General features: G+C 44.1%; 1 protein-coding gene across 4 annotated transcripts in view; it reads left to right on the top strand.

Moving 5' to 3' along the window:
* The window catches only part of SPOCK1 (SPARC (osteonectin), cwcv and kazal like domains proteoglycan 1), a 557,294-nt gene that overhangs the window by 406,834 nt on the left and 126,683 nt on the right, over nucleotides 1–23,777 (top strand). For all 4 annotated transcript variants that reach the window (XM_067731822.1, XM_067731821.1, XM_067731823.1 and 1 more), the window contains one exon: nucleotides 3,626–3,752. In XM_067731822.1, coding sequence (XP_067587923.1) covers nucleotides 3,626–3,752 — 127 coding nt within the window. The remainder of the gene's footprint in view (nucleotides 1–3,625; nucleotides 3,753–23,777) is intronic.

Below are 23,777 nucleotides of genomic sequence, written 5' to 3'. Positions count from 1 at the left end.
CAAAAACGTACATGCTGGGAATTTTGGTAAACTTAAAAAAAAAGGATCAAGAATAAGCAACTGAGCGAAAGCAATGCCGGTGATCTTCCGATTGTCTTTCTTCTCTCCATCTTGTCGGTTGGGATTTTCTGTGCCGTTCTGTGTGTAGGGTAGGAGGTGTGGCTGCCCCCAGTACCAGCCAGGCTGGGATGGAGTTAGGGATCTGTGGCCAAAGGGAAGGCTGGCAGGACCTGCCTCCTGGACTAAATTGCTTGTGTCGCCCCAGTTGATGAATGTCTCTGACATCGGGAATAGCAATCCCATCAAGACACCTTCATCGGATTTCACTCTTCATTGACTCAAGAAGTGAAATATCTTAGAGCCAGAAAGCTTAGTCCCTTGCCTCGACTGGGTTGGTTATTTTTTATGGTTTGCCCTGAATTGTGGGGATTGAAATATACACACAATAACCAGGGAAGTTACGCCTCCTTGGGCTCACATATACTTGTACATTATTTTGTGTAATTTGGCCTCTGGACAGAGACTATAGGTTTGGGTGCCGTCTCCGCTAGGGTCCTAGTGGGGTAAGGAACACCTGGGTTTGCCTGGATATAATAGGTATGTTTGTCTCATTAGAATTGGGAAAACTCAGAATGGCTTGGCCTTTGTACCTCTAGTCCCCAAGGTATCCCAGGAGAAGTCAGACGTGGTTCCTCCTGGGCATAATCCATGACCACCTGGCATCAGGTATGAGAGAGAGCTTTCTCCACTGCCGGTGCAGAGTCAAGGACAGTGTTTCACGGGGATTTTATTTATAAAACTGAGCCCTGATGGTGAAAATATAGATGCCAAAACAGGGGAATTAAAATGGTCCTAGAGCAATGCAGTCATTTTCAGGATAACTTCAACCTGATGGATATATATGGAGGAACTTGGCCATATTTCTTTGTGACACTGGGCAGTTCACTTCTGCTATGTGTGTCCAATTCCTCATTTATAAAATAAAGTTCTTAGACTAGATTCATTTTAAGGTATTTTCTGGCTCAGATAGTCTGTGATTAACTGCTAGTAACCGCTGCAGTGGTCAGCACATAGGGTACCACCCACTCACCCCATAAGGATATATCGAGCATCCTTGATGCACCAGGCCCACTAGGAAGCACTGGCCAGCTTCACCTCTTTGCCTCCCCTAACACGCTTGATAGTGACGTTCAGGTCCAGAGACAGGGATAATCCACCACTAGCTGGTGATTAATAGGGAGTTCTCTATCTTTTCCTCAAAGCCAGTGGCTCAGTGCTCACTTCTCCCTTGTCTGCCTTTGGCTGAGCTCCTTCAGGCTTCCTTCCTCTGGGGCATCACTGCACACGGTTATGCCTGCTCCAGCAAAGCTGCCCACTCTTTGGACTTCATTGCCACTTTCTGGGAACTCAAAACAAGAATTGCTTCGGTTGTGGCAACGCACGCTGGGGACAGACCCAGGAGAAGGGCTGCCAGACGCCAGAACTGCTGCCTGTATTTGCTGATTCATTATCGGCATCAGACAGTCTGCTCTGCGAATGATGATAAATGTGTGGTGTTCTTCTGAAGGAATCACGTCCTCTGAGTTAACCCTGTGCCAACAGCCGGCTTGTCCGCTGCATGGCATCCCCTCCCCTACAGTCCCCTTTTCAGTAGTCCAGGACACACCTTGAAAGAAGAAAGTGTGTTTGGTTAATAGGAGACCCCATGTCCATGTGATTTAGAAATGCAAACAGTAGGTGTTTTTATTCCAGACAGAGAGGCAGGGACAAGGTGGGTAGCTGCTCTGGAAGCGGGGAGATGTTGGAGAGAGGAGCCCCAGTGACAAACATGCAGGTGCCCCAGCCAATGTTCAGGCTACTCATCTAGGTGGGACTGAGATGGGTTGAAGAGGAGTCATCCCTGGACACACTGCAGCTGTGTGAATGTTACCACGCACATAGCCTCCCGTTATCTCCATCACTGTGGGCAAGGCTCTTTGCCAACTTGGCTTTAGTTGCTAACGTTAGGAAAATGAGTCATCTGGACCAGGCCATCTCCAAGTGCCCTCGTAGGATTCCTCTACCAGTTCATTGGTCAGACAGGCTCAGCCCTACAACCCGTCCAGCCTGTGATCCCTGACGGTTCCAAGTGTTGTGCTGTGGGCACGTGGTCCTCCTCTCGATGTCAGCCTCCAAGGCAGTTCCCCAAACAGACCTTCCTGCTCTTACTGCCTCCCCCACATCGCTGGGGCAGGTTTGAGGTAGGATAAGAGCCAAGTTGGTGGGTGCCGTTTCTTTCTCACTTTCCTTCATTTGGAAGAGGGTAGATTATGTCAGATGCCAAACCTCAATTCCTGAGGAGCTGGAGATCCATTCCACACCTGGCAGGAAAGATGTCCTCCTTGGGGCCCATGAGTTCTGGGGAGTTCAGCACCATTCCAAACCTAGGGCTTTAGAATTAAGTCATATTTCTATGGCAGTGGTACTTATACCTTCATCTTTTGGGGCAAATGATAATGATAACAGCAGGTACCAATTTTGTTGCTTCCTATTTTCCAGGCATTATACTGAGTCGTTTACATACATCAGCTCATATCAATCCTCATACCATCCCCTTGAAGGAGATACTATTCCCAGCACCCCCCCAGCCCCATTTTACAGATAAGGAAACTGAGATTTACAGGGTGAGATATCCTGCTGCAATCACACTGTAAGAGGCAGAGCTGACTTTTGAACCTGTGTTTTCTGACTCTAGCGCCCGAATAAGCACCTTGCAGGACTGCCAGAGCAAAGCACTTCAAGGGCACAGTACCCGCCTGATTGATGGGCAGCTCACACTCACTTGTCCTCCACCCAGAACTCGCCCCTCAGCTGGGAGAGTGGCTCTCAGTGGTTTGCTGGGAAAGCAGCCTCAACTAAGAGAGAAAGGGAGGCCGTAACTGCGGGCCTTTATTTCGGTGGTTTATGATATGGTGATGGGGTTCCTTCTGTCGACATAAGCCATCCTAATAGCACCATTTATCATTATGACAAAGGTTAGGATAGGGGGAGACTGGAGCTGGAATGAAAGAGTAGAATTATGATGATTTTAGCAGTTGAAAGTGACATCACCTCAGAACCGGGCTATGGAATGGCAAATTGAAAGCCGGACTGAAATTGCTTTAAAACGTATCCAGAGATGGTTTTCCACAGCTGTGATAAAGTCATTTGCTTGTGTTTGGAGACGCATTTCTATCTAGACTGTTCTCTGAGTTGTCTCTGCACCCTCCCACTCGGAGGCTGCTGGTCGGCCCCGGAGGCATCTGAGGCTCTGGGTGCTGTTTGGGGGCGCCTGTGATCTGCCACACCCCAGATGGGGCGCTGGGGAAGCTGACGGAGTCATTCTCTCATTGTCTTTTTAGTGTGTTGTGAGTGTCTCTTCATGTCAATAAGTCATGTGTTTACAACATTTTTAATGGCCACATTGCTTTCCTCCATCCATCTGGTGGGTTGAACCTAGGCTTTTGGAACTGTCTCCTGCCCACTGTCAGCAAGTTGGAACAAATAGGGGTGCTGGCCAGGGGCCTTCAGGATGTGCCTGGCTAGGAGGAAAGACCGTGGAGACTGGAGCTTCAGTTACCTTATGCCCTCTTTTTTTCATCCTCAGGCAAAAGAAGGGGAATGTAGCCCACAGACACTGGGTTGGACCTTCGAATCTGGTCAAGTGCAAGCCCTGTCCCACGGCACAGTCAGCCATGATCTGCGGCTCCGATGGCCACACCTACACGTCCAAGGTCGGTCTTCTTCGTTCTCTTTTTAGTCATCAAAAAGTACTCTGTGTCTGTTTGTTCTGACAAGGCTTTCTGGGCCAAAACTGGGGCCTGTGAATCTCGGTGGACTTTGGGGCTTGCCGTTGAGAAGCTGCCACATGAACAGACTCTTTGGCCTAAGAGACAAGATAAAAGTATTCTCTCCTATGTAACTGGAGGGATCAAGGGCTTAGGGGAAGTGTGATTCTGAGAGTGGTGTGTGATCCTGAAGTGAATCTAGGCCAGCTTCCTGGAGGAGGTGAGGAAGTAAGCTGTTCCAAAGCTTACTTTGGAGCAAAGATGTGAGGGAGGCCCAGGATGCCTGCCTCACAGACAGCGTGGTGATGGGGAGGTGTATGATGTCGGCACACATTTAAGCTACATTTATTGTGTATCTGGAATGTATCCAGCACGACCCCAGGTCCTGGGGCTAGAGAGGCTGCTGTTCCTTTCTCTGGGGACTTCAGGACTTACAGTTTAATGCGGGGGGAGGAGGGGGACAGGGTTGCTAGTATGGTGACAGGTCATTTTAACTCAGACCGGTGAAGAGAAAATGGTTTCATAGAAAAAGGGACTAGGCATAAAGTGGGTCTGTTTATTCTTACTGGAGCAAGGAGGAGAAGTTTCACAGAGGAAGAGCATTTCATCTGGGCTGTAATAAAAGGAATTGCAGGCAGGGAAGCAGAGATCACTAGGGTGGAGGAAGGAGGTGACCATTTGTTCTTGGAACTACAGACAGTGTCCTCGGGCTAAGGTTGTCCATTTGCGTTTGGGAACGGGTACATTTCGGTGGGATAATGAACAAAAGAAAGCACAGAATCGACAAGGGTTTGCTTATTCTCTTATTCAACAAATATAATTCAGCACCCGCTCCCACACGCTTCGTGCCAGGCGTGGAGAGTTGTGTGTGTGTGTCTGCGACAGGGTGGGGGGCGAGGAGTGGGTCTCTGACTCTCCCATCCCCTCCAGCCAGAGCGGCGCCGCTTTTATCTCTCTTCTTGTTTTCTCTGTAGGGATCATTTGCAGAAGGGAGTCGGGGGCTGATGAGAGTTGTAACTGCCGACTCCCTGGTCACTTGTGGCCACGTTGCCTTGTGGTCCTTGGGCCTGGGCCTTTACGCTGGTCCCACCTCTGTCCTTCCCCCACTGCACACATAGCTTCTGTTCTCTACGATCCCCTCACCGTCCTGACCTTTACACCGTGGAGATTGCATAGGCCTGGGGGTCCCTCACTGCCTGCTGTCCTCAGAAGCTTATTAGGATTATTACAAGTAATAATAATAATCATGTATCATTATTCACCGAAAGAGTGAGTCATGTACTTTTATTCACTGAAAGTAGATTTTTATTCTCTCGGAGTTTCACACTTTTCTAACCAAAGGGAATATATGTAACAAAACGGGAAGCCAGAAGGTTCATCTAGCTTGCACCCAGACCCGTGTAAGCTGCTTTAGGATATCAGTATCATAATTACTGCTTGGTAGTTCCTTTGTTCTTTCAACAGGTATCACTAGGGCCCTTCTTATGCGCCAGGCTCTGTGCCAGGTGCTGGGGAAACTTATGATATAGTGGAAATAAAAAAGCTGGCTCTTCTTCACGGCCAGAGTCAGTAAGCCATACCTCCCCAACGTCAGACCTGCAGTGTGAATTACAGCGTCTCTGCCCAGGGTCACAGCCAGAACGTCCTGGCCCAGTCGCTCAGCCCAGCTGGGCTGAGTGTGCCTACCATCCCCGCTTTGCGTCTCTCCCTGACCCCGAAGGAACCGCAGGCTTTCTTCTAACACCCTGCACTGTCTGGACTAGTGCATTTATAATAGCTTTGATGACTCAGATCTGTCCCCCACTCCCCGAAGGCAGATCAGGCCATCATTGTCTTTCAGCTAAAGCCCAGCTTCTAGGTATGTGAACAATTGCCTGGAGATTCTGTTAAAATGCAGATTATGACAGAGCAGGTCTGATGTGGCGCCTGAGATTCTGCATTTCTAACAAGTTCCCAGGTGACGTCCATGCTGCTGGTCCACGGACCACACTTTGAGTAGTGAGGACTTTGGTTTTTATAGACACCTCCTAATGGGACTCTTTACCTCCAGTCTGCCTTTCGCCGGCCCCCCAAATCCATTTCCACATGACATAAGAGGTGAGGGTCATTCTGCATTAAAAGTCTGTTTGTACGTCTCCCCCACTTTAAATGTATGGATAGCTCGCCTCTTGCAATCGCAACTAAGCTGAGACCCTTCACCGTCAACAGCAAAGCCCCCCAGAGTCTGTCTCCGTAATCACCTACTCTAGACAGATCCTTTATTCGTTTGTCCAGCAACTATCTCTTGGACACTTGTCATTGTTCTAGGCACTGTGCAGAGCATGGAAGGGCAGTGGGGAACCATCCCGACGCCATCCCTGCTCACTTGGAGGTTACACTCTGGTAAGGGAGACAGACAGAAATAACTGACCAAACAAATAAATAGGTAACTTCAAATTTTGGTAACTGGTACCAAGGAAATACATGTGGTGCTCTGAAAGAGAGACAGAGTGCTTTATAGCTTCAAATGCCAGCTACCCCTGACGCCTGAGCTACAAGGAGCAGTCGTAACCTGTCAGATGTGGCTTGAGATGCTGCCAGTTGCCCAGGGAATGTCTCTGCAGTTGTTTGCTGGTCAGGGTCCCCCTGCAGTTTGAGCAGGAAAGTTGGCTTTTTGTGTTAGAGAAGGTTGCCTGCTGAGAAGGCCTTTCTGAGGAGGTGTCCTTTAAACTCTGAGAGGGGGCATTGGTAGAATGTTCTAGATAGAGGAAATAACATAGGCCGAGGCTCTAAGGCAGGATGATGAGTTTGAAGAACTAAGAGGTTGCCCTACTGGTGGCTGTGACAGTGAGGGGAGAGGCGCAGGAGACGAGGAGGAGAGGGCAGATGTGAGGACAGTCCAAGAGGAGACATTCAGCCAAAGCTTGGAAAGTAAGCAGGTGGTCAGGCAATGCCAGGCTAGCAGGACACTTGCTACTGTAAGTGCCTTCTTGCCCATGTCCGCCTTAAGTGGCAGACTTAAGAGTGTGCGTGGTCCTAGAGGTAGAAACAATGCCTGTCTACCTTCACCAGGCGCAGGGCACACAGTTGGTGCTCAGCATCACGGATAAGAGACAAGAGCCTCTGAGGACTCCAGCTGAGAAGGAATGGTGAGATTCCAGTCTGTGCAACCCTTCCGGGATTTGAGTGAAGGGGTTGCAGAGAGCTTAGTGATTGAGAGAAATAAGCCATCCCCAGCCTGGGCCAAGTTGCTTAGCTAAACACCCAGCCTGGAGCCCTGGCAGAGAGAGGCTCTTTGCAATCATTCTCTTTGTGAAGATCCAGTTTGCGCTGTTCGGTTATTCCCTCCAGCTCTGGAGTGAACTGTCTGATCCTGGAGCCTGCGATTAGAGATGAGCCATGAAATGTCAGTGAGTGATCAGGGCTGTTTGGGCAAGTGGCACGTTGCACATCAAACTCCAGCAACAACCCGCCCGCTCGCCTGTCTCTCGTTCGCAGAAGGAGCTTCAAATGCCAGCTCGCCCTGACCCCCGAGCTACAAGGAGCAGTCGTAACCTGTCAGATGTGGCTTGAAATGCTGTCAGCTGCCCAGGGAATGTCTCTGCAAATGTTTGCTGGTCAGGGCTCCCCTGCAGTTTGAGCAGGAAAGTTGGCCTTTTGGGTTAGGGAAGGTTGCCTACTTACAGGTAGTGGTAACTAGCTTGTTTAAGAGGCAGGATCAGGATTTGGAAGGCTCCTTTGCAATGATTTTTCAAAAGAGGAATGGCTTCCAGGTACTGCTGGGCAGAGCCCCAAAGTCTGCCCCAGCCTGCTATTCCTCTAGTGCCCTTGAATTCCTATACCTGCCTCAGTCCTCAGTTTCCCAGACCTGGTCAGCTGTCTTTTCTTAGAGCAAAAGAAGAGACCTAATGCCTTCCTATCACAACTTGTAGTGCCTTTCTCCCCATCCTCCATGTGGGGTAAACTGAGGCCCAAAGAGTCAAGGGCAGTGGCAGAATTTGACACTCAGAGTCTCTTGCCCGGATATCTGTGATCACCTGCTTCCAGTTAAAACAAAGGGCAGAGGCTGGTGGAGGGGCAGCAGTGCAGTGGAAAATGGTGTGTGTGTTGGTTTTTGACATTAATCTCCTAGCTTTCTATCCACTTTTAGAAAGTTGGCGTCCTCATTTTCCTAAAGAAATGAATCAAATGACTCATGCTGAAGGCATGTGTTGACTGCTCAAGACCTCTGAAGCCAAGACCAATTCTAAACCCTCGTGATGTGCAACGAGACTTCCTTCCAAGGGGGATGTTTCAGACTGGTCGGGTTCAGTATTGGAGTGATTTAGCTATTGCCCCTAAGCATATGGCCACTTCTTTATTCAGGTTCAAGGGCACACTTTAGTCCCAGACAAAGCTGTCACAGGACCACCAGTAGATGGGCAGTTAATAGAGTGAATGAGTTAACTGTTAGTGAACAAGTGACTTCCCATTCCCTGGAGTTATGGCCTTTTTTGGGTCATTGGGGTCAAGAAACAAAGGACAGGTGAGACCAGGATGCATGTACAACTGGAAGTGATTTGATGTCATAAATCACATTCACAAAAATCAGTTTTGGCAAAAATATATTGCAGCCCAGTCCCATCATCATCAAGGAAATCTGTAATAAATAATCAGCGTCCTCCAGGGGAAGTGTTCACCCTTTCACAGGTGGATCTGAAGCCTGTGCGGAGCACTGACAGCAGCAGAGGGAGGAAGGAGCGTGGGAATCAGCTCTGCCCTAGATGCCCGGTGTTTGTCTTCGGCTTCCATCAAACAAAGCTTGCTTTCTGCTTCTGGGCCCTGAACAATCAGAAGCTCCTAGAATGGGGGTGGGGATGTATGTAGAAGCCTCTGTCTCTGTAGCAGGACTCTTCCAGTGTCCTGGCACCAGGGACACCACTCAGAGCTTTGTGACCCCCCCAGATCAAAGATAAAATCCGCAGGAACGCAAAGCATCTTGAGATGAAGGGATATAAGATGTTACATGGCAGTAAATGACTCTACATTCAGACTCTACAAAGCATAACTCACAAAAGATAAGGAACAGAAAACTCCCCTCTGGGAATAGGCACGTGGAGGCCAGCACCGCAGCTGGTTTGAGAATGTGGTCGAGACCCTGCCCCTCGACGTGGCTTCTAGGTAGTAGAAGGATCACCCTTATCATTTAACTTGCCCTGATGTCACATCCTCCTGGCCAGGAAAACTGAAGGAGTCCAGAAATTCAGCAAGTGTTTATTGAATTCTTTCTTACTCTGTGTCACGCATTGTGCTAAGTCCTGGGGACACGACGGAAGACGAAGCCCCAGTTTTCACAGAACTTACAAGGAAGGTAGACAGATTACAAAGCAGTGTCCTTTCATTAAAATAGGTGTTCAGGTAAGGGATGTTCGGGGTGCCGCAGGACCCAGAACAGGGCCTCCTCAGCCAGTTTGGAGGTGTGACTAGTCTTCTTAGAGGAAGCGATGGTTCATTGAGATCTTAAGGCTGGAAGGAGTCGCCTGGAGTACGAATGGAGGTGGAAGGTATAGAGAGTTCCTTCATCAGAGGAAAAAGGGGGCCGAAGAGATGAAACAAAGCACAGACCCTCCTGAAGGAACCGGTGAATGTGTCACTGTGGCAGTGTCGCATGGGGATTGGGGACAGGGGGTTAACTAGACACAGAAATGAGGCTAGAAGAGTGTCAGGGGCCACTTTTCTGGGGCCTTGAAGGCCAAATGAGGGGGTTGCACTTTACCCTAAGAACACTGGGGGCCTTATTAAGGACTTTTATTTTTTTTCCACTGGCTTACACTGGCTGCAGGATGGGAGTGGTTGGGCAAGCCTGGAAGCCTGGGGCTTGTATTGTGGTTGCAGAGATGGACAGGAAGCAGTCTGAAGTGGCATTCAGGAAGTCATAGCTGGACTTGGTGACTGTCTCAATTTCAAATACAGAGAGTCATTTTAGCTTTGAGCTCAGCAGAGGGACATCTTCACCATCTGGATCCCAGTGGGACTTGCAGTTGCTCTTGCCAGCAGCTTTGTGGCCTCAGCCTAAACCAGAGGGACCCCATCGTTTGTGAGTGCCTTTCCTTTCTCTGCTGTTATCCGTGTAGAAAGATGAAGGCTCCTGGGGTCCTGGCTGCCAGTTTCTCATTTTGCCTGTAAGAAGGGAAATGTCACCGTGGCTGACGGAATCTGGCCAGCCCAGGCTTCCAGTGGGCAATCTCAGCTTTCTCTCCCTTTGGAGGGGAGAGCGGGTTGGGAGAACTGTGAGCAGATCTGGAGTGGTGCTGGGGACCTGGAAACTCAGAAGGGGGCAGGAGTGGAGGTCCCCGCTGCTCCAGGTTCTGGACCTGGTGGGTGTCTCCTGGCTGGGCCTCTTTTAATAGGACTTCCTTGACATCTCTCCCCCTGCACCCACCTGACCAGAGCTCAGGGCTGGGACTGCTCTTGTCCTGGCAGAAGCTGCGCGACCTGACCTCTGAGGGGAGGGTCCTTGGAGTGGCCCTGGGAGCCCTGCCCACCTTGCTCGCTGGCATCAGCCCGGCTGTTGGGAACGGACAAACAAGCCGGCAAACCCCCGTCTGCTCTGCCCCTCCTCCCACGACGTTTAGTTCATTAACAGCTGTTAAACAATTAGCAAATGGCTCATTTCTGTCTAGAGGCAGAAGAGAGATGCAGAGTGAAGAAGCGCTGTGAAGGAGGATGGTTCCCCTCTGTTCTGAGTGCGCGCACGCGAGGGAGGAGGAGAGAGAGAGCTTGCCTTACAGTGTTGGCATTTCTTTCAGCACCTTGTTGCTGCGGATTATATTATTTTCAGAGTCGTCTTAATAGTTTCAAACAATTGTCACCAAGTAAAGGTCATGTTTGAAGTTCTTGGCAAGTGGAGACTCTGTTGGCCGGCATTCCCCACAAACAGGCTGTTCTGAGGGTCAGAGCCAATCCAGGGCATGCATTTGTTAAGCCTTCTCAAGACAGCGTCGAGCTCGGTATGTCTTCTTAGTCTCCCCAGACTTTTATGGCCCTGCATCCATGACAGGCGTGGGTGGTTTTCATGTGCGGCTCCTCATCTTTGCTTTCTGGCTGAGTTGAGGCTGTCGGTGTTTTCACGGACATTTTTAGATAGCCCGGCCTCCATAGAACCTGCTGGGTGAGAATTGTCTTCACTTGCAAATGGCTCATTGGCAAGGGTCTCACTTCTGACTAAGCAGAAGAGAAGATGATTGGACGCTGAGGTGGAAGGCTTGCATTTGCACATTTTGTGCATCAGGAAACGGGAGCCCGATGGCCATGGTCATGGCTCCAGGAACAAGAGGTGAGCAGCAATTAGGCAAGGCATTGGATACTGCCATCTGGGCAGCCCTGTGGAGGGCCAAGAAGTAGTAAATACCCCGCCCACATCCTGCATGCTCTCAGGTGGTAGGGGGGGAGAAAAATGTCGGGTCGTGTGCCCAAAGACTACGTGGACACCAGTGGTCTGAGGTGGGAGTCGGGTCATAGACTTCACTATTTTGATTTTCTGTTGCTTAGAAAAAGCTAACACAAGAGGTGTTATGACGTTGGAGACGTACTCAGTGGCATCTAACCAACTCTAAGCAAGTTTGTTTTATACATTAAACAGTTGGAGGTAAGGGGACAAATTCCCCATGGCAGATGCCCCAACTTTGCTTTGCCCCCTGAGGCCTTGTTCATTTTCATTGTCCTTTCTTCAGTCTGCGGTAGCCAAACATCACTGGATGATGAGAAGCTAGTGTTCATAGTACGAAGACCTTCAACTATTAGTTTAGATAGAGTTCTTGCCCTTGTTTGGTTGTCATCCCCTTTTCTCTTTCACAGGGTTTTTGGAAGGAACAAGTATAAATAATATTTAAGATGTTTACTGTGTATTAGTTCTGGCTGCTCTAGCAAAAATTCAAATGGAACAGAGGCTTGAACGGGATACAGTTTTATTTCTTTCTCACGTAGACATTCTAAAGATAAGCAGCCTGGGGCTGATATGCTGCCTCCAGACTGTCAGTGACCAGCATCCTTTACCTTGTTGCTCTGTCATCCTGACAGTTGGAACTGTTGAGCTTCTGCCTCTTGGTCCAAGATGGCTGCTGTGCCCCAGCCAGTAGGAAGGAGGTGAGGGAAGAGGCACAGTCTGGAAGTCATGTGCCATTTCTGCTCACATCCTACTGGCCACAACTTAGTCACAGGGCTACGCAGAGCTGCAAGGGAGGCTGGGAAATGTGGGTTTATTCTGGGTAGCTCTGTATCCAGCTAAAATTTGCGAGTTGTATTGTTATTAAGAAGGATAGAGTGAATATTGGAGTAATCTAGCCGTCTCTACCATAGTAATATTTTAAATAATGACAGTGACAAGAAGATGAAAAAAATAGTACTCCATTGTTGAACATGTATTAGGTACTGTGATATCATACTAAGTGCCACAGTATTATTTTACTTCCTCGATTGTTCCATCTAATTCTCACAGTGAACCTTTGAGGTAGGGGCTATGAGTAGTCTCAAAGAGGAGAAAGCGGAAGCTGCAAAACTTTGTCCAAGGTCAACACAGCTCTTAGCAGCAGAGTAGATATTGGAACCCTGATCTGTCTGGTTCTCGAGTGACAGTCGTTACTTCTACGAGGGAAATGCCATCTGAAAAGTAATATAAAATACCAGCTGTATCATCAGGATGCTTTTGATTTCAAGTGACAGAAACAGAACTCAAACTTGGCTTCATCAGAAAATGAAGATTTACTGGCACAGAAGGCTAGCAAGTATACTGGGGTGGGCAGACCTCAGAGAAAGAAGGGGAAATTCAGTGTGGAAATCCTTTCTCATCTTTGCCCATCTCTGCTGGGCTTCATTCTGCCAAGAGGCTCTCTCCCCTTTGCGGGGAATATGGATTTTGACAGCCCCTGATTCATTTGCTTCTAGCCTAGAAACTGCAAAGGAACTTGTCAGTAGCTGTGTTTCAATCCCAGGGAAGGATTCCAATTGGCTGTTTTTGAATCGTGTGCCCATCCTTTAATCAAATACTATGGTAACATGACCCTCTTTACCCCCACCCTTCACTATGATCAAGGGTAGTATTTTTTACCAGAAGGAGAGGGAAAGAGTACTGGACTGAATACAAATTTTAAAGTAGTGTACTGCATAATCACCTTTTAAAATATCAAATATTATTAAGTATTTGTGTCCTTAAAGGCTTCAGCTAAATGCCGCTAGCTTTGGAGCCTGTAAGAATGTATTAAGGCGTACTGTGTTTCTAGGAGTGGTAGGCAAAAAGGAGCATATAATACAGGTCCATACCAGACGTGTTAGTGATCTAGTTAAAGAGAAAAGGAAGTTCATGCAAAATAAAGTAGATTCAGCACCACTTTAATTCAGAAATCTTTTCAACCATTTGGCCTAATGTTGTAATACTTCCTTCTAATCATGAGACACATCTGTCCTCAGTTCTGTTAAGCATTTCTTTCTTTTTGGAACATGCCAAGATAACACAGTCTTTTTGGCTCCCGAGGATAAACTTTCAGGTAAAATGGTTATTGTGACATTTTCAGAAAGCACAGATGTTCAAACACCGTCCACGGTGAAATGCATCCTCAGAATTTACATGGTCTTTGTCAACACGCAGATTAGTTATGAAGTTACAGCAGAAGGAAGCAATTCAACTAAGTATTTTACCACGTATTTCTATGTTGTATACACAAACATGTGTTTAACCAAGATTTGAAGAATAGGTTTTCATGTCTTCTTCTCAAATGCCCTGAGTAGAATGCCATGTAATTAGTTAGCGCTTTTGTTGAAAGCACGTTAGGAAGAATAACCTTCTTGTTGTCAGTTCTGTTGAATGCATAATTAAACCATTTGATAAAGCAATTACCTGAACATGATTATGCTCATCCTCACCTAATCAGGAGATGAAACAAAGGATTAGGAAAAAATTGCAAAGCACATGAGATCTCTGCCAACCAATCCTTTAGAAGAGAGAGGGGTCCCTGGCCAGAATGAATAGGCACAGTGCTATAAATCTAATTAAATCATTACAAAAACTTTTAATGAAGTTCAGGTTCATGTTGCTTTTGTTTTTCTTAAACAAATAAACAAACAAAACATTCCCTGTTGGCTTACTGCTCAAATGAGTACAGTCAGACTTATTTATGACATTTTTTCCAAGAGAACATTTCAGTACTAGATATGGGTAATGCTCATAGAAGCTGATCTCACTTTCTATGCCTTGGGCTAGGACCTGTATGTTATGTCAGAGAATGAGGAAATATTTAGCTGGGTTAGAATTTACCATGAATTGATACCATAACTGCCTATTGAGAGATATGACTTAAATGATGCTCTCCCTTTTACTGTAGCAAGTTGGTGGTTTTTTTCCCATTCTAAAACAAATGAAACTTTTTTTTTTTTTGCGGTATGTGGGCCCCTCACTGTTGTGGCCTATCCCATTGCGGAGCACAGGCTCCAGACGTGCAGGCTCAACGGCCATGGCTCATGGGCCCGGCAGCTCCGTGGCATGTGGGATCTTCCCGGACCGGGGAACGAACCCGTGTCCCCTGTATCGGCAGGCGGACTCTCAACCACTGCGCCACCAGGGAAGTGCCAAATGAAACATTTTTGCATCTTTATATACAGCGCGTGAGATAGAAATACTTCATCCTTTGGCCAAGGGTGGCACCTTCCTGCGATGCTGGGTTCTGTCCAGTGAGGTGCTCAGAACAGCAGACCTTCCGCAGCAGGGAAGACCCTGTGTCCAAAAGAACAGTTTTCCCCAAGTTCTTATCGAAAGGCACTGGGGATTGCTTTGGGATGCAAACCTCCCCAAAGGCAGGCTATGCAGTGGCGACCAGGCAAGAGATCAGATGAAACCGGAACCCAGGGACCCTGACCAGATTGATCAGATGAAGCTCCTTTTAAGGGTTTATTTACTTTCTCCTCTCCTAGTAGAGAGACCAAAAGATGCTATTGGGTATAAGTGGGGTGGGGCTCCCCAAAGGTGGCTCTGAGCAAGACCTGCTACATCTCTCGTGTCTTCCACTGTTTCCTGCTGGGAGCTCTCCAGGGCAGCCACCTGGCCCGTCGTAGTAGCACCCCACCACATGACCCAATTCCCTGGCACCAAACCAAGCAAAATAGAGGTGGAGCAGAGAGGATTCATCAGTCGTTTCTTTTGAACTTTAATGCACGTAACGGGATAGAATGGGTTGAGCCTCCCTTACCCACACCCACCTCTGCCAGAAATGGCGTAAACGCCTTCCTGGGATTTCAGCTCCCAGGCTCTGCCTAAGCACCATCTCCTCAGTGAAGCATCCTTGAGCTCTTGGTGCTAGGATAAGCCATTTCTTTCCTCTGAGCTACAGCAGCACCACGTGCATAGTTCTGCTGGAGCATTCATTGTACCACTCTAGAACTGTCTGTAGATAAGTGTGTATATCCATCCATACGGTGAGCTAGAGATCCTAAAAACTATCCTTTAAAATAGATGAGCTTGTCAGATGTAAGAGAAGTCCCTGGTTGGGGGGTAGGGAGAAGGAAAACCAGAGTGGATACTGACCACTTCCCGGTGGGTGGGGAGGTAAAGGGCAGCGGATCTAACCAAGAGGTTTTGGGGTAACTGCTGCCTGCAGACTGGAGATAGTGCCTTAAATGCTTACAAGGTGGGAAATTGCAGCTGAGATCCCACACATAAATCCAGAACTTTCAGCATGCTTGCCCTGGGTTGAAGGGTGGGCTTGGTTTTTAAAACAATAACATTCACCTCGAGTTAAAGGGTGGGCTCGATTGTTTTTAAAAAAATTAAATATGCCTGTTGGTAAAGTGAGACAGTAACACTTCTCGACTTCGGCCTGGGCTCTGGTTAGAGAGGGAAAAGATGACCTGCGAAACTTTTTAACAAAGAACCTGCATTTATTCAGATAAGGCAACTGTGGTACACAAAACCTTTGATGACTAATACAGGACACAGATGTAAACCAATCAGAACAGGTAACTGCTGTTAAGGTGTCCTGTTGCTTACTGTGTGAATAGCAGCCCAAGTGTGTGGTTCCAGTTTACCCTCTTTGTGTTGGAAACCTGAATTGTAAATTGACTTAAAGTGGCCCTGGCTATGGGATGCTCAAGGGCTCCTGGAAGAAGCATGTGTAAGTCCTCCCTGGAGGGCAGGACCATCAACTCAGGCTTTACAGGATTCCCTCAAAGTGCCAAACATAACTCATAATTCTTTAAAGCATAGAAGGAAATAAGCCACCATGAGCAAGAGGCAGCACAGATAAAAAATAGCAGAATTAGACCCCCTAAAACGTTGAGAGATGGATTTTTCAGGTACAGAATGTAAAATCAGTTGTTCAAAATGTTTAAATGAAAAAGGTGATTCAAAACTTCAGCAATGAATGATATGGTAGCAAAACATACCAGATCATTTTGAAACTTCTAGAAGCGAGAAATACAATCATTAAAAACACATTTAATTAGTTAATTAATTTATTATTTTTTTCAAATATTTAGATTTTATTTCATGGTAGGCTGAAAGCAATTAACGTTGTGTATTTAGTAGAGTTTTCCAAGGTAATTTAATAACCTGTCTGAAGTCATAAGAAATTAATTTCCTCATGGTATTTTTTTTTTTTTTTTTTTTTTTTTTTTTTTTTTTTAAACATCTTTATTGGAGCATAATTGCTTTACAATGGTATGTTAGTTTCAGCTTCACAACAAAATGAATCAGTTATATATATACATATGTTCCCATATCTCTTCCCGCTTGCGTCACCCTCCCTCCCACCCTCCCTATCCCACCCCTCCAGGCGGTCACACAGCACCGAGCTGATCTCCCTGTGCTATGCGGCTGCTTCCCACTAGCTATCTACCTTACGTTTGGTAGTGTATACATGTCCATGCCTCTTTATTGCTTTGACACCGTTTACCCTACGCCCTCCCCATAGCCTCAAGTCCATTCTCTAGTAAGTCTGTGTCTTTATTCCTGTTTCACCCCTAGGTTTTTCATGACATTTTTTTTTTCTTAAATTCCATATATATGTGTTAGCATACAGTATTTGTCTCTCTCTTTCTGACTTACTTCACTCTGTATGACAGACTCTAGGTCTATCCACCTCATTACAAATAGCTCAATTTCGTCTCTTTTTATGGCTGAGTAATACTCCATTGTATATATGTGCCACATCTTCTTTATCCATTCATCCGATGATGGACACTTAGGTTGTTTCCATCTCTGGGCTATTGTAAATAGAGCTGCAATGAACATTTTGGTACATGACTCTTTTTGAATTATGGTTTTCTCAGGGTATATGCCCAGTAGTGGGATTGCTGGGTCATATGGTAGTTCTATTTGTAGCTTTTTAAGGAACCTCCATACTGTTCTCCACAGTGGCTGTATCAATTTACATTCCCACCAACAGTGTAAGAGGGTTCCCTTTTCTCCACACCCTCTCCAGCATTTATTGTTTCTAGATTTTTTGATGATGGCCATTCTGACTGGTGTGAGATGATATCTCATTGTAGTTTTGATTTGCATTTCTCTAATGATTAGTGATGTTGAGCATTCTTTCATGTGTTTGTTGGCACTCTGTATATCTTCTTTGGAGAAATGTCTATTCAGGTCTTCTGCCCATTTTTGGATTGGGTTGTTTGTTCTTTTGTTATTAAGCTGCATGAGCTGCTTATAAATTTTGGAGATTAATCCTTTGTCAGTTGCTTCATTTGCAAATATTTTCTCCCATTCTGAGGGTTGTCTTTTGGTCTTCTTTATGGTTTCCTTTGCTGCGCAAAAGCTTTTAAGTTTCATTAGGTCCCATTTGTTTAATTTTGTTTTTATTTCCATTTCTCTAGGAGGTGGGTCAAAAAGGATCTTGCTGTGATTTATGTCATAGAGTGTTCTGCCTATGTTTTCCTCTAAGAGTTTGATAGTTTCTGGCCTTACATTTAGGTCTTTAATCCATTTTGAGCTTATTTTTGTGTATGGTGTTAGGGAGTGATCTAATCTCATACTTTTACATGTAGCTGTCCAGTTTTCCCAGCACCACTTATTGAATAGGCTGTCCTTTCTCCACTGTACATTTCTGCCTCCTTTGTCAAAGATAAGGTGACCATATGTGCGTGGGTTTATCTCTGGGCTTTCTATCCTGTTCCATTGATCTATATTTCTGTTTTTGTGCCAGTACCATACTGTCTTGATTACTGTAGCTTTGTAGTATAGTCTGAAGTCAGGAAGCCTGATTCCTCCAGCTCCATTTTTCGTTCTCAAAATTGCTTTGGCTATTCGGGGTCTTTTGTGTTTCCATACAAATTGTGAGATTTTTTGTTCTAGTTCTGTGAAAAATGCCAGTGGTAGTTTCATAGGGATTGCATTGAATCTGTAGATTGCTTTGGGTAGTAGAGTCATTTTCACAATGTTGATTCTTCCAATCCAAGAACATGGTATATCTCTCCATCTATTTGTATCATTTTTAATTTCTTTCATCAGTGTCTTATAATTTTCTGCATACAGGTCTTTTGTCTCCTTAGGTAGGTTTATTCCTAGGTATTTTATTCTTTTTGTTGCAATGGTAAATGGGAGTGTTTTCTTGATTTCACTTTCAGATTTTTCATCCTTAGTGTATAGGAATGCCAGAGATTTCTGTGCATTAATTTTGTATCCTGCTACTGTACCAAATTCATTGATTAGCTCTAGTAGTTTTCTGGTAGCATCTTTAGGGTTCTGTATGTATAGTATCATGTCATCTGCAAACACTGACAGCTTTACTTCTTCTTTTCCGATTTGGATTCCTTTTATTTCCTTTTCTTCTCTGATTGCTATGGCTAAAACTTCCAAACTCTGTTGAGTTACATGGTAATTCAGTACTTTTATAGATTATGTACCATATGAAGTTATTATAATATTACTGACTATATTCCCTGTGCTGTACATTACATCCCTATGACTTGTTTATTTATTTTATAACTGGGAGTTTATAATCCTTCTCATCTATTTCACCCATCTGTCTACCCACTTCCCCTCTGACAACCCCTAGTTTGTTCTCTGTACGTGTGAGTTTGTTTCTGTTTTGTTGTATTTGTTCATTTGTTTTGTTTTTTAGATTCCACATATAAGTGAAAACATAAAATATTTGTCTTTCTCTGACTTGTTTCACTAAGCATATTACCTTCCACTTTCACTCATGATGCTGCAAACGACAAGATTTCATTCTTTTTTATGGCTGAGTAATATTATTCCTCTGTGTGTGTGTGTGTGTGTGTGTGTGTGTGTGTGTGTGAGAGAGAGAGAGAGAGAGAGAGAGAGAGAGAGGGAGAGATCTTCTTTATCCGTTCATCTATCAGTGGTCACTCAGGTTCATTTATCTTTGCATAAATATCCAGGAGTGGAACGGCTGGATTGTACAGTAGTTCTATTTTTAATTTTTTGAGGAACCTACATACTGTTTTCCATAGTGGCTGCACCAATTTACATTCCCACCAACAGGGCACCAGGGTTCCCTTTTCTCCACATTCTCACTAACACTTGTTATTTGTTGTCTTTTTGAAAGTAGCCATTCTGACAGGTGTGAGCGCTGTCTCATTGTGGTTTTGATTTGCATTTCCCTGATAATTAGCGATGTTGAGCATCTTTTCATGTGCCTGTTGGCCATTTGTATGTCTTCTTTGGAAAGATGCCTATTCAGGTCCTCTGCCACTTTTTTTTTTTTTTTTTTTTTTTGCGGTACGCGGGCCTCTCACTGTTGTGGCCTCTCCCATTGCGGAGCACAGGCTCAGGACGCGCAGGCTCAGTGGCCATGGCTCACGGGCCCAGCCACTCCGCGGCATGTGGGAACTTCCCAGACTGGGGCACGAACCTGTGTCCCCTGCATCGGCAGGCGGACTCTCAAACACTGCGCCACCAGGGAAGCCCCCTCTGCCACTTTTTAATCAGATTTTTTTTTACTTGAGTTGTATGATCTCTTTATATATTTTGGATATTAACCCCTTACCAGACATAACATCTACAAATATCTTTTCCCGTTCAGTAGGTTACCTTTTTGCTTTGTTGATGGTTTCCTTCAATGTGCAAAAGCTTTTCAGTTTGATGTGGTCCTTTTTGTTTATTTTTGCTTTTGTTGCACTCGTCTGAGGAGACACATCCAAAACAGAAAAAAAAAAACCTGCTAAAACCAGTGTCAAAGAGCATATTGCCTATATTTTCTTCTAGGAGTTTTATGGTTTCAGGTCTTAGTCCATTTTGAGTTTATTTTTTTATATGGTGTGAGAAAATGATCTGGTTTCATTCTTTTACATGTAGCTGGCTACTTTTCTCAACACCACTTATTAAAGTGACTGTCTTTTCCCCATTGTGTATTCTTGTCTCCTTTGTCATAGATTAATTGACCATAAGTGCATGGGTTTATTTCTGGGCTCCCTATTCTGTTTCATTGATCTATGTGTCTATTTTTGTGCCATTACCATACTGGTTTTGATTACTGTAGCTTTGTAGCACAGTTTGAAAACAGAGAGTGTGATACCACCAGCTTTGTTCTTCTTTCTCAAGATTGCTTTGGCTATTTGAGGTCTTTTGTGGTTCCATACAAATTTTAGGATTATTTCAGTTTCTGTGAAAAATGCCATTGGTATTTTGATAGAGATGCATTAAGTCTGTAGATTGCTTTGAGTAGTGTGGACATTTTAACATGATTAATTCTTCTAATCCATAAACATGGAATATATTTCATTTTACTTGTGTTGTCTTCCATTTCTTTCATCAGTGTCTTATAGTCTTCCAAGTACAGGTTTCACCTCCTTGGTTAAATTTATTCCTAGGTATTATATTGTTTTTGATGCGATCGTAAATGGGGTTGTTTTCTTGATTTCTTTTTCTGATAGTTCATTATTAGTGTATAGAAATACAACAGATTTCTGTATATTGATCCTGTATCCTGCAACTTTACTGAATTCATTTATTATTTCTAATAGTTTTTTGGTGTAGTCTTTAGGGATATATATATATATATATATATATGTATATACTATATATACATATATAGTATATATATAGTATCATATATATACTTTAGGGATATACATATATATAGTATCATGTCTTCTGCACATAGTGACAGTTTTGTATCTTCCCCTCTAATCTGGATTCCTTTTATTTCTTTTTCTTGTCTGATTGCTGTGGCTGGGGCTGTCAAAACAATGTTAAATAACAGTGGCGAGACAAGGCATCCTTGTCTTGTTCCTAATCTTAGAGGAAAAGCTTTCAGTTTTTCACTGTTGAGTATAATGTTAGCTGTGGATTTGTCATAAATGACCTTTATTATGTTGAAGTATGTTCACTGTCTACCAACTTGAGAGTTTTTGTCATGAATAGATGTTGCATTTTGTCAAAAGCTTTTTCTGCATCCTTTGAGTTGATCATGTGATTTTTATCCTTCATTTTATTAATGTGGTGTATCACATTGGTTGATTTGTGGATGTTTAACCATTCTTGCATGCCTGGAATACATCCCACTTAATCATGATATATGATCCTTTTAATGTATTGTTGAATTCAGTTCGCTAATATTTTGTTGAGGATTTTTGCTCGTACGTTCATTGGGAATATTGGTCTATAATTTAATCTTTTTGTCATGTCTTTGCCTGGTTTTGATGCCAGGGTAATGCTGACCTCGTAGAATGAGTCTGAAAGTGTTCCTTCTTCTTTAGTTACTTGAAATAGTTTGAGAAGTATAGATATTAAAACTCTTCTTTAAATGTTTGGTTGAATTAATCTATAAATCTGGTCCTGGACTTTTGTTTGTCAGAAATTTTTTGATTGCTTATTCAGTTTCTTTACTAGTAGTTGCTCCGTGTAGATCTTCTATTTCTTCTTGATTCAGTCTTAGAAGATTGTATGCTTCTAGGAATTTATACATTTCTCCTACATTTGCCAATTTATTGCCATATAATTGTTCATAGTATGCCCTTATGATTGTATTTCTGTGGTATCAGTTGTAACTTCTCTTTTATGTCTACTTTTATTTATTTTGGGCCCTCTTTTTTTCTTGATGAGTCTGGCTAAAGGTTTATCTATTTTTATTATCTTTAAAAGTACATTTTAGTGATGAAAACACACATGTAAACTCCTTCACTGTGGGAACGAAACTAGGATTCCAGCTCCTTATTCTAAATTTTGCAGTGAAAAAGTAATTAAATCCATACTGTTTCTGTACAGATCATATTTCAGGGTAACCCTAAAGCTCTATTCAATAAGGGAAAATTATTTACAGAAGGAGTATAGCTAATAAATGCAGAAGTAACACTAGAATTAGAAAATTGCCATTTTCAGCCCCTAAAGATATAGCTGATGTGGGCAACAGTCAAGCACGGGTGAAACCATTAGACAAAGGTTGATGATTAACTTCGTGCTGTTACCACCTGAGTCATTGGATGAATCATAGAATCACTTCAGTGAGCAGCTGGCATTGTTTGTCCTCTGGTGTCATGTGGTGTCTTCTGGTGTCACAGTCATATGTGTGCTTCATAGGCACGTGAAGTATTTTTGCCAAAAAGAATTAAACCTAAATCTAGTCAAGCCTACAGTGCTGACTTCCATTAACAGAACGTGCAGGGGTTGAGGAATGTGTTAAAGGAGGACACGCAGAGGCAAACAGACAAATTCAGAATATGACGTGTGTTGGGGGTGTGTGGAAAAAATGGATCCAGTTTCTGCATGAAAAAAGGTGGAGTGGGAGACATGGCTACCAAATGTTTTTTGAACACTGGTTGAACGCAAATTGAAAAAAGCCAACAAAAACTTTAAAAGAAAAAAGATGTTTTGGGGACTTTAAGGGAAATTGATTATGGACTGAAAATTAGATGTGTTGATAGCATTGTAGTTGAATAAGGAAAACATACTTTTTTTAAAAGATACATTGTGAAGAACATAGAGGATTTGCTTTAAGATAACTTAAGATAATTTAGGTAAGATCAAGCAAATGTGGCAAAATCTTGAAAATTATTGAACGGAGGTTATTGCCAACTGAAAAAAATGCAAAACGTGGGAGTTGTGAGTTAAAGTTTTATTTGGGGCAAAATAAAAACTATAAGCCTGGGAGACAGCCTCTCAGCACTGAGGAACTGCTCTGAAGAGGTAAGTGAGGGAAGTCAGTATAGATGTGGGTTTGGTGAAGGAGGATACAGGCAATCGAGCACACATTTTGGCAGAAGGTCGCTGCTAGTCACAAGGAGCAGATGTCCATTAATGATTTTAGTGCTTTTCTAGTTATGAGAAGATGCAAGAAACTGGGCTCATAAAATCTTCTCCTGAAAATATCTGACTATCTAAAGGCCTTTTCTGCCAGTGTTTCCCAGAGCACAGGGGGCCTCATTCCTGATCTCAACCCTGAACCCCTTTCAGGGTGTGTTGAAAGTCAGCGACTGCAGTGGCTATTGACTTCATTCTTATAGAACCAGGTGGCGAGCGACAGTGTTTAGCTGACATTATGGAGATTCATTGTACTAATTTCTCTACTTTGGCACATGTTCAACATTTTTCCTAAATAAAAAAAACTACAGTCTTTGAGGGGAGAAAGTACCTCCTGCTAATCTTACTGTCTCCAGTGTTGAATGCTGAAAATGAACATGAGTGGAGGAAAGGAAATTATATTTGCAGGATGGTTTTAGGAGAAGCAAAAGTGATAAATTTGTAAAAGTATAAAAAATACATACCTCATACATATAAATATAAAACCTAAAATTGTGTACTTCTAGGAAAAACATAGAAACATCTGTGTGACCTTGGATTAGGCAAATATTTCTTAGATAAAAAACCAAAAGCATGAAGCATAAAATAAAAAAATGATACTTCAAAAAAATTCTGCCTTTGAAGGTCACTGTGAAGAGAATGAAAAATGAAGCCACGGCCTAAGGGCAACATATTTGAAAATCATGTATCCAATACAGGGCTTGTGTCCAGAATATATATAGAACTCTCTAAATTCAATAAGTGAAGCAACAGCCCAATAACAGTGG

Source organism: Pseudorca crassidens, chromosome 3, assembly GCF_039906515.1.
Source record: "Pseudorca crassidens isolate mPseCra1 chromosome 3, mPseCra1.hap1, whole genome shotgun sequence".
NCBI classification, from domain to species: Eukaryota; Metazoa; Chordata; class Mammalia; order Artiodactyla; family Delphinidae; genus Pseudorca; species Pseudorca crassidens.
This window is presented reverse-complemented; position numbering and strand designations above follow the sequence as displayed.